The following is an 11,112-nucleotide window of genomic DNA, read 5'->3' as shown; positions in this document are numbered from 1 at the left end:
TTTTTTCCCCCAAAAGAATTTGTGCCTGAAATTTGGAAGTTTGGCTGGTTTGCCTATTGTTGCTTGATCTGGTTGCTGGGCGAAGGTTCTTTTGTTTATAAAGATTACTTGTATTTCAAGGAATTGAAAGGAAACAGACACACATGCTTTCTGTAACCAAGAAAGGATACAAAGAGAGATTCTCAGGATCTTTTGGAGCTTGCTTACCTTACTCTTGACCACAAATATAAGATAGTACTCATACATATCAAGATGAGGTTTAAGTGATTTATCAGTTAGTAAAACTGAGCAACATGTGAACACTACACATTCTAATGTGACAAAGGTTGGTTTTATGAAATAAATTTTACTAAGCAATAAGCCATAATGTAGAAAAATACATTTTACCTACAAACTCAATAAACAAGAAACAAAGGTTCATATTTAGTTCATAATTACTTAGTAGTAACTACACAGGGGTTCCTAAACTTTACAAGTTCTTGCATCAAACAACAACAACAAAAAAAGGAAGACGCATTAACAAGTTTAAGAGAAGTGAATGAAAAATGGTAAACAGTACTTAAACAGTGCAAAAGGGTGGCAAGGAGGGATCTTCAGAAAAACCACAAAAGAAAAGGGTGGCTTCTACAGAGCAGGGTTCAAAGGGGAGGATCCTGGCCATCACAAGATGAGAAGCATGGACAGCACTGGAGAAAAACACATTGTACTTTGCTTCCATTTCCAAGACCCAGCACCCAAAGTCGGTCAGGCTGGGGGCCTAAAGTGGGGACTTGGCTTACCCCCAGGACCCCAGACCTGGGGAAGCCCCAAACTAGCCCCTCTCCAGGGTTCTCCTCCTACTGCCTATGCTCTGCCTCTTCCAATATACCTGTATTCCTTTCACTTTGTTCCAACTGCCCTAATCTTGGGATGTTTGGTTTCCGAGAAGTACAGAAAAGGGAGCTTTCTATCCAAGTCTCCCTTCTCTGTACAGTCTCCCAACTCTTCCCCCAGGGAGTGGTGTGAATTCCAGGGAGAAGCACAATTTAGATCGAGCTGTTGTTATATCAGGAGAATTTCCTTCTGGGCTGAGAGTCTGAAGAGAGACAAATACACATAAAAGTAGAATCAAATAAAGCAGAAGTATTAGAATTGTCACCCAACGAGGGGGACAGTGCCTTCTTGAGTTGGGCTGGGATTGAAGGAGCCTGCCCCAGAGACTCACTGGGAAAGAATGTCCTACAGCAATTCTCCCAAACCATTACCTTGAAATCTCCCTGGAGCAGGGAATCATTGTTTATGTACAGTAGCAAATGGTCAGTATTAATATCTTCAGGCCTGTTGTGGATAAAAATACTATCCTTTTAATTCTTGTTTACAAAAATAGGAGTAATATTCAAAACAATGATTGTCTATTTTTCTATTTATTTTATATAAAAACATAAACAGCTCAGGGAAATTTTCAATCCTTGTGCACACTTTATATGAACTGCTCTCTATTATACTTATATATATTCTTAAATATATATATTTATAATATATATCAATAATTGGCCCACAAAGTATATCTGTGCATTCTCTAGTGCTTTGTAAAAAGAAAAACAATATTATTATCAAAATATTCATTTAATGGCTTTACTTCATACATAAATACACGTTTGGATAGAACACATGAGCGATGACTGTTCAGTTAGTTGGGAAAATGACTTTTCATTGTGTCAGAGTTGTATACACAGGGTAGCTGGTAACTAACTCGCTACAAATACGCTATTCGGCGTCCTTTGTTTTTAACCCTTTGTTTATACCTTTTCCCTAGGACCGCCGCCAAGTATTTCTTGACAGCCATTTGTTTCCGGTAGCGGCTGTAGCTGTCCGTGAAGATTCCGTCTGAATGGCGCTTGGAGAGCGGCTCCGAGTCGTCCTCCCCGCCGTCGCCTAGGTTCCCACTACAAGGAAAGGGGTTGGGAAGAGGGCGGTGGGGCGGAAGACACAGATTCAACAGCTGCAGGGGCCAAGCGGACCTCACCCCACGTGGAAGCCTGCAGAGAGGGCAGGGGCCCTCAGTGCCCACCGCGCTGCCTTCCTCTGCCAGTGAGAGCTGGAGGGAGGGAGGCGACGAAAACCCCTCACTCCTCCGTCCCCATCGAGGATTTCCTGGCACTAAATCCTTATGGAAGAGGCCGGGGATGAGGTCTAGGCCAAGGGAGAGCGATTTAAGCCTAATCTGTCTTCACTCGTGCGTTTGCGCTGAATTATCCTAACTGTTCCTCTCATCCCCCACTTGCACAGAAAAATAACCAAAGAACCCTAAATGCTGCAGCTATGGAGTTTACATCGATCCCCGCAATTCCTAGCCAGACGCGAAGCACTCTCCTTCTGCACGCTAAGTTGAAAAACGTGATAATAATACAAGTCGACAGGCTGTAAGCAATATTTTTCATCGTATGAATTATTCATTGCGGAAAATGTAATCTATATTCCCATGGGCTTTATTAAAATGTTGCCTTCTACTGAGAGATGCTCCACGCAAGCTGTGCTTTGGGTTCGTCTGGCACAAGCAGAAACTGTTTCCCTAATGTCCAAATTTGAGGATTTATTGGTTTCAATTTAAATTTACAGTAAAAGAAATGTTTTTGTTCTTGTTTTTGTTTAAGTCAAGCTTAGAGGAAATTATAGCAAACCATCCCGCGAAGCTTGAAGGTTTTGGATGACAGAGCGGTTTGTTTGGTTTCTTTTTCTTATGCAAAATAGATCACACGCCCCGTTTTCCTTCCCTCTCTCTTCCTCTCCCGGATTCCAAGCTCTTGCCAAACTTCAGATGCGCCCCGGAGTCTTCACCCGCGGCCAGGAGCTGGCCGCGTAGACTCCCGGGGCACCCTCGGCCCCACGTGCACGCACGGACGTAAAAGCCGCACCGCATGCTCCGCGCTCTCAGCACCAACACCCACCCCGGCGCGCGCACGGCATCACGCGCGGGTTAACTCTTTCGCGAACTCTTACCCCATGCCCTTGGCCACGAGCGTCTGCAGGTATTTCCTGGCGGACAGCTGGTCCAGCAATTTGCGGTAGGCCTTGTTAAGGATCGCGTGGGCGACATCTCTAATGAGGAGGCAAAGCGCGCCCAGGGTCACTGTTTGTCCCAAAGGGGCCTCCCCAGGCCCTCCGCTGGGCATGCTCGCCTCTCTGCGCTCCAGCAGGCTGACAGGAAACCCCCTGAGACCCAGAACTCGCGAATAACTCTCTTGGGATGTTTCCGTGAGTGACTGCCAGGAACGGAACTTCCTCCTGCAACTCCGGGGTGGCAGGTGTGGAGTCTGGGTGTCCCACCCGGCCGGGACGGGCACTCCCTGCCACTCCCTGACCACGGACCTTTCGGTCACCGCGCTGCCCTCCTGTCCGTATAGACCGGTCCGCTACTAGCTTGCTGTCGTGGGAACCAGCCAGGGAGGAAAGAGCCTTGATAGCCCTTATGAAAAAAGAACCTACGGGGTGGGCCACCACCTTGCCTGTACCACCACCTCACTCCCGGGGCCGCTTGGAGACCCAGCAGTTAGTACCTCGTCTCCACAGGGTAGTAGAGCGCATAGGCGTCGCGCAGCGCGGAGGCGGGGCTCCCTACGCCGGGCGGATCAGAATCATAGAAGTCCTGCAGCGGGTTTCCGTCCTCGTCGTAGGCTTCGTCCTCCGGCCTGCAGGAGTAGCCGGAGGCAGAAGGAGTGGTCAGTACTAGTACCTCCCTGGTTCTGCGAGGACCCAAAGAAATGGGCTCGTACTGATTTTCCTTCTTCCTAAAGGCACCCCAGTGAAGAACAGCCTCTTCTACCGGGACAGGGGTGGGAGGTAGAGGTAAGGAGAAGGAAACTACACCCAAATGAAATTCCCAACCCGCGAGGCAGCCGGCTCTCCCACCCCTCCTCTAGTGGGTGACTGGTCGCCCAGCAGGGCCGCAGCTTCAACCGGCACTAGGAAGCCGAAGCGTCTCCGCCGACCACGCACACCTGGCTGCGGAAAAGAACCTCTCCTCTCGGCCTGGCGCCTCAGCCTACCCGCACAAACAGCAATGGGCGGGGACGAGAAAGGCCGTTGGGCGGTGGCCAACCCCAAGACCGGATGGAGGAGGCCAGGAGCGAAACAGATAGGGTGGATGGATCGGGTGTGCGGCAGCCAACTCTGGCAGCCACCCCCACCCAGTCTCTGAGCCCAGGGGAGCCCTTTCCAGCAGATGTAGGTCACAGAGAACCTCCGGCTTCTATTTTGGGCAGGAGAGAATCTGGCAGGAACATGAATAATAGATGCCCCTAAACTTAGTCGTTCGGCGGCGGCTCATTCTGTGGCTTGTCCGCGCCCTCCGTTGTCTCTTGTCTGGGGAAAGGGCCAGGCACACGGGACTTTGAAAATAGCTGAGGGTGAAATAGGGCTTTTAAATCCAGTACAGAAATAATTCCCGCTAATCCGTTAGCGATGGCGGGATAACGAGACCCCGGGGATCAGGAAAAGGGTCAACAGGGGGCAGAGCCAGCAGGAGTGCAGCGGCCTCGCAGTCGCCCTTGCCTATCGACTCTATACTAGATACAGGACGGGAGAGATGGGTTAAAACAGAAACTCCTTGCTTTGGGCCGTTGGAGAGACTCGCAAAGCAGCCGGGGCAAGTCGCGCCCTCTAGGAAGGGTTAGAGAGCTCTCCTTTCCTCCATCCCTGGAAAGGTTAGGGCAAGGCAGGCAATCCCTCCACCCACCCCGCACCCAGCCTTTTCCAGGCGACGCGCCTCTGCCCTGTCCCGGCTTCCCAGAGTCCGTGGGTCTTTCTGGCTTCTTCCATCCCTGCCCTGTACTCAGTTGCTGGCGTCCTAATACTGAAGCCAGAACGCATCTCTTGGGCCAAATCAATGATCAGCGAGCGGCCCCGAAGGCGTGTTCTTGGGCATCGCTCGGAGAAGCAGCTTTGCAGGCGAAACTCGCGCTTCTTGCTGTCAGGAGCCGGGTACACCGCGGCGCGCGGACTCAGCGCTGCAAAGCCAGCTTCCAATTTCCCGCTGACCCGCTGGGGACTCTGGGGCTGAGGCAGGGAACTCTACCGATTCGAAACCAGGATTAAGAAAAAAGCCAAGGTTATTCCACCTAGGGTGGCCGCGGCTGTCCTAGTCCTGCCTGCCTGCTTGCTTTCTCTTCCTCCTTCCTTGCATCCGTTGCAACCGTTTCTCCCCCTCCCTCTCAGACTCATTCTTGTTTTTCTCTTCTCTCAAATCGCTTTCCTCAATCATACTCAGCCAACACTCCCCCTCCCCAAGACAGCCAGAGACTCAAAATGCAGTTGCAAAATGTATCACTTGAGAGAAAGCTCTTAGAGGAGAAAGAATTCTGACTGAGGTGAGAGAAACCCCTCCGCTATAGTCCGGAACAAGATGTAACAAAGCAAAGTCCCTGGGAGCATCACGCTCAACCCAGCAACCTGACTCTGGGAGCGGAAGTTCTAACTCCAGCCGAGAATCGGGAAAAGATGTCAACCTCCCGGCCCTGCCCTGCCCTGCCCTGCCCCCCTCCTGCGGGCGGGGCTGGAGGAGGGTAGGTTTCTCCAGCGCTCTGAAGCGCGCTCGATCCACCCGGGCCCCTAGACTGCAATGGGCTGAGAGAGGGGCGCCGAGCCGAAGTGGAGCCTGCCCGGCCCTCGAGCTGAGCTGGAGCCAGGGACTTGCAGCCCGACCCAGGCTGGCTGCGGCACTCAGGGGCGCATGGGGTCGTAACCGAGACTGAGGAAATGCAGGAGGGCGACCATGAGAAGGTGTCGGAGGAAAAGAAGCCCCAGCTTCAATTCAACCCAGGCGGCCAGTACCTACCTGACCCCAGGAAACCGGAGTCCAGCGGCGGGAGGTGAGCAGTAGACGCTGCTGTGCATTATTATCCCATAGACCAGCAGGGCTAGTCTTGCTCCGCTACACATGGTCATTCTGTGCAGGACAGGAAAAGAGGACACACAGCTGTCAGAACGCCCCTGTCCTTCCACTCTCCACCCCCAAGAAACTCTAGGAGCTGGGGGAGGGATGGAACAAAGCCGTGACTCCCGGTGTTGAATACGGCTTAGTGACAGACTGCGCGCACCCTGCCATTTCCCTCTCACTATACGTAGTTAGAAAAAATATGTATGTATATACCCAGCACCCAATAACTCGCCAGACCTGGTGAGAAGGAAAGCTAACTCGTACCCTCATGCCAGCGAAAGAATCAGCAGTTAAGTGAGCAGTTTGGTGTGGGAAGATTTTCCCCCCTTACCATTCAACTCTTACCGCCGCTAGGAGAGGGTTTGCTGCCAAGTAGGACGGCGGGCAAAGGGCTCCTCCAAGTTTCTGCGCTGGAGTCACAACCCAAGAGACATCACCATCTGGCGTTAGTATCTGAGGAGAAGCCGCAGGAACGAGCAGGAGGAGCTGGAGGACTTGTTTGCTGAGGACAGGATTCTGTTCAAAAGTTTGTAGACGCACAGAACTAGGAGGGAGCGTGACACTGAGAAAAGGGGGCGAGGAGACAGATGTAGAAGAAGGAAGAAAGAGGAGGCAACGAGCTAAAGTGGGGGTGGAGGACAAAGTGGCCTAGGTCCACCGGGAGAAAGAAGTAAGTGATTAAGGAAAAAAGGAATAGTTGAGGAAGAAAGGGAAGGAAAGAGAGAGGGCCAAGGGGCAGCCGGAGTCTGTGGGAGCCTCCAGGTCAGGCAGCTGCGAGAGTCGGCAGCGCCTTCTCTTCTCTGAGTTTCCTCTCGTTGTGTCTGAGCTGCGGCTTCTTCTGCTGCTGCCAGTGATTACAGAGGTGACCGGCCCTCTGCTCCTATTTATATGTTCAGTTAGCAGAAATCTATCAGAACATGGTTTTAGAAGAGATTTCTTTGCCAATATCTATCTGCCTGTGGCCTTTAAGTACAGAATATTTTGTTGCACTGTTGCGCTCCGATTTTTATTCATGAAATGACTTCCTTTTTTTTTTTTTCAGTCACGTAATGATCGGGTATCAGAAAAAGACGTCAGCATTCTAGTCCCTCAAGGAACATATTAACTATTCTGTGCTGTCCTGTTGGATGATAAGATCTGGAGTCATCCACTTCTCATAAACACCTTTCACTCATACAATCCAATTTTTAAGAAGTCCAATTATTTTGATGGTTTACAGATTTACCCATTTCTCAAAGTCAGTAAAGAATTTATAGAATTTTGAGCATCATAAAGGTCATGTTTTTAACTATGTCCTTACTATTTCTCTTTACTTTTCATCTAGCCCCAGCAATCAGAGCTCTGATCTCTGGAATTAAGCACCGTCAAGCTCTCCTATTAATAAATTTAATTTAGATCTCCTAATATTTTGCGTATGTTCTTTCAGATAGACAATTAAATGTGGAAATCGTTTTGTTTTTAAAGGGAAGTCTTGGAAGATTTTCGGTAAATTGCTAATGAGTCTGGCTGTCGTTGACAGTCTGGCTATGAGTAGATTGATTACGGTTAAAGCTGCGTCCAGAGTGTGGCCTGTGGAGCTGTCCAGACTCTGAGTGCTGAACCTGTTTGGTCGCAGATGATACGAATATTGAAAATTGCTCCTGATTCAATTTTTCACCAGAGCTTCTAAATCTGAGGATTTGGCAGTGGTGCCATTAATGTGGCAATTCATTACCCAAGTCACCCCACTGTCAGATTGAGTGTTCACAAATGCCTTTAAAGCTGAGAATGGTCCAACCTGTCTAGATTTTAATAAAGAGCATTCTGTGTCTCCCGCTAGTCCTGGATTTTGGTACTCTGGATGGCCTGTTTGGACACCCTCACTCTTTCTATGTCTCTTACTGATCTGAGGAATTGAAACTGGAATTGTGCTTTCCACAAAAACTGAAGTTTTAAGAATTTTGGAGTAAGAAATCTGCTTTTCTCCTTTATTTACAACTTGAGTTTTGTTTAAGGAAATATAGACAGAATGGGAAAGCACAAGGATCTCCAATACAAGTTCACTTGCTGAGGGTTTCTAACAAATCCCTCTGTTGGAAACGGTAATTTTTTTTTTAACTGAAAATAACGTGGGAAGAGGAAAGCAATAAGGGAAGACCATATCCACCGGAGGCTTCCAAGTCCCTGGGTAATTTAAGAAGATTTGTAAATTTCTACTCCAATAAAAGAACTCGGATTTATTTCTTTCAAAAAGGAAATAGAGCCATCAATAACCATTAGTGTGCACATGTTAATTATTTGGATTGGATCTTAAACAAAAATTAGAGGAAATGGCAATTTAGTGAGTTTCCTGTTACTATGATTTAGATCTAACATCTAAATAAGCTATATTAGTTCTGCATCCTTTTTCTAAGACAAAATTATAATGCTTCTCATTTCAATGCCTTTCCCGCTCTCTTATTTGATATTTAATACTTCCTCCAAGAAGACAGTTTTGCTTATTCCTGACCATGAATCTCAAGAAACTCTACACTTCCTCTTAGTTTATTCTTGGGGATGCTCCAGATTGCTTGTCTGCAATAAAGCTTCAAACCACATCTACATGGAATGTACCTCTTTGTCTGCACCGTATATATATTCGCTGAGTTATGTTGGAGTGTTTACATGCATGTGTTCCGTGTTTAGCTCTGCCTCTAGAGTAAGCTCCCACACAGAGAGCCCGCGGTGAACACGACCGGATAATCAAGCAGAGGCAGTCATCCTTACTAGAGGGCCCAAAGCTATTACTGACTCTGGCTTTCCTGCCTTCCGCCTTGCTTCACGTCAAAGGCGAACCCGATTAAAATCCTCCCACGCGAATTCTGAAATGAGTTCAATCTGTAGAAATACTTGAAAATTTCCAAGACTCCTTGTACAAATTCCCTACTCAACTTTAGTAAAGGGAGCCACCATGTGGGGAGTTTGTTGACTTCATGGCCTATTACAGGGGGAAAATCACAAACACAATTAACTTCGCGGGGAACATTGTGGAACTACTGGCTCACAGGCTCGCAAGACACTGAACTGCGCTTCTGGCTTACAAAAGCTCTTATATTTTCCCCTTCGTGGCGAAAGCACTCTCCGCGCGGAACTCGGAGCCCTGCACTGTAAAATTACCAGCCTCGAGGTGTGAACCCATTCAATTAAGTGAAAAACTAAGTGGATAGTTTAATTTGAGATTCTTGGTCACTAAACTCCAGAAAATCTAACTTTCGAGACTCATTCATGTTCAGCACAATCTAAAGACCCGTCCCGCCCGGACAGTCAGCTGCTTGGGGGAACCGAACCCCAGACAGGATCGTCCCGCAGATCTTTGGTGCCATTAACTGTCTCTTGATTAGGCGAATTTGGTGTCCCCTAGGCAAAGAAGCTTTCCTGTCCTTGAAAGTCCTGGACCGGGGCAAGTCGGGAAGACTGAGGGAACTAGAAGTTTAAGGACTGGACAGAGGGATCGGAGACTTGCGGGAGTCTGGGGCTGCACCCCCGCCTCTCCAAATCCTCAGGCCTGAGCTCAAGCCTTTCAGCTTTCTGTTCAGTGGAGGGGAATATGGAGCGATCGAAGTCTCAAAGACCAAAACTACTCAAGTGTCCCTCGAAAGTGGGAATTTGCTTCTAATCTGGGGGAGCGTTCCAACTCGAAACGTTAATGCTGCTTTCAAGGAACCTTTGTATCTGGGAGCTTTCGGAAACCGCGGGGAGGAGGACGCGTCAGACTGAAATGCCAGGCTGCAGAGGCCGGGAAGCACCCTGGCGCGCACTGAGAGGTGTCCATGGATGGGCGGGTATGGGCTGGTTCATTACAAATGCAGACGCCAACCTGGCTTAGTGTGAGGAATGGGGCCTGGGGGCTGAGGACCCGAAGGACCTCAACTAATGCGCCCTTTGTGGGAGAAGAAGGGAGAAGGGGAGGGAAAGTGAGAGGGTGATTGGGAGGGGCAGAACGGGGGCGGGGAGGGGGTGATACCTTCCAATTTTATCCTATTCTTACCCGGCTTCTCTCCCTGAGGGATTTTTACATCATCCTAAGGTGACTGAGGTTAAGATCGAGAAAGAAGCTTTCAGCTCTCCTATATATGATTGAAAATGACATGGGGGGAAAGAGGGAGGAGATGAAGGGAACTGACCGAAGAGTTAGAACTTCCTAGTTACAGATAACAGCAAAGGAATTTCAAGTCCCCACCCCTCTCTCCAACGTTCGTCAGAAGAAGTAGAATTCCCAGGCAGCAAAGTTTCTTTCCAGGCTACCGCAGCGAAGAATGGCATGTAACTGGAATCATTCTCAGTTTCAAAAAGTTAGTGGAACCACGGAAATCTTCAGAGTAGGAGGTTTCATGGGTGAGGAGTGACCTACCCAAAAGAGACTGTTTGGAAATATTTGTTGAAAATGACAAAGACCCTGAATTTCAAACCCCTATTATATCAACTACTTTTTAACCTGTTTGTCCTGAAGATATGGAAACATAAGTCTTTGTCAGAAATGGTGAATGCTACCTAAAAGCCTAGCATTGTTTTGTTGTTTTTCCTGGTCAGTGACACTTCTGTCTTCCTTGAAGTTTCGAGTTTTGAACTTTCAATCGACATTTGATTTAAAGAACTCTTTAGTCCTTGGGGGGAAAAATGGATTTTTGTATTCAAACAGGAAGAACATGTTAGTATATTCACTGAGAGTTTGAACTTACAGATGACTTTCCAACATTAGCAAATACCTAGTATAGACAAGACTCAGTTCCCTAGGGTAAGGAGATTTCTACTTCTTTCCTTCTGGCCTAGCTACTCACCCTACATGTAGTTTCCATGTGTTCACTTTTCCTTTCTTTGGCTATATTGCTCTCCCCATTACCTGTACCACCACCACCTCCACCCCCTACCCCCATTGATTATTTTTTTTTACCATATGAAAGAACATCCTATATGAATATGCACACACATATTCATACATTCTTGGTACAAATAATACTAAATCAGATTAGAAAAGTTATATATTCTCATTCTGTTCATTTCTACTCAGTGTCTAGCATAAGAACCAGGCTATAATAAACTTTTTCAAGCTTGAGGCAAAACATCATCCTCTCATATGAGTGACAAAAGTAAATTACAACACTGTTTTCAATTTCACTCTAAACTTTTTCGTTCCTGACTCTTCCATAAAAAGTGATGACTAATGACTCACTTCCTACTGA

General features: G+C 47.9%; 1 protein-coding gene across 1 annotated transcript; it reads right to left on the bottom strand.

Annotated features, from left to right (window-relative positions):
- Nucleotides 1-1,735: 1,735 nt before the first annotated feature.
- ADCYAP1 (adenylate cyclase activating polypeptide 1) lies at nt 1,736-5,922 on the bottom strand. Its single transcript, XM_006920048.1, has 4 exons — nt 5,813-5,922; nt 3,537-3,668; nt 2,980-3,078; nt 1,736-1,925 (listed from the first exon to the last, which is right to left on the bottom strand). Exons 1-4 carry the CDS (start codon nt 5,920-5,922, stop codon nt 1,736-1,738), a joined length of 531 nt encoding a protein of 176 aa, XP_006920110.1.
- Nucleotides 5,923-11,112: the final 5,190 nt, after the last annotated feature.

Source organism: Pteropus alecto, unplaced genomic scaffold, assembly GCF_000325575.1.
Source record: "Pteropus alecto unplaced genomic scaffold, ASM32557v1 scaffold146, whole genome shotgun sequence".
Taxonomy (NCBI): Eukaryota; Metazoa; Chordata; class Mammalia; order Chiroptera; family Pteropodidae; genus Pteropus; species Pteropus alecto.
The sequence above is the reverse complement of the archived record's forward strand: the minus strand, read 5'-3'. Positions and strand labels throughout refer to the sequence as shown.

Bases quoted from the DNA above. Each gene is read 5' to 3' on its own strand.
- ADCYAP1 (XM_006920048.1), bottom strand. From the start codon at position 5,922: ATGACCATGTGTAGCGGAGCAAGACTAGCCCTGCTGGTCTATGGGATA. The intron at 3,079-3,536 runs GTACTAACTGCT...CCTCCTCATTAG, and splicing joins TACTACCCTGTGGAGACGAG to AGATGTCGCCCACGCGATCC. The intron at 1,926-2,979 runs GTAAGAGTTCGC...CTTTCCTTGTAG, and splicing joins CTCGTGGCCAAGGGCATGGG to TGGGAACCTAGGCGACGGCG.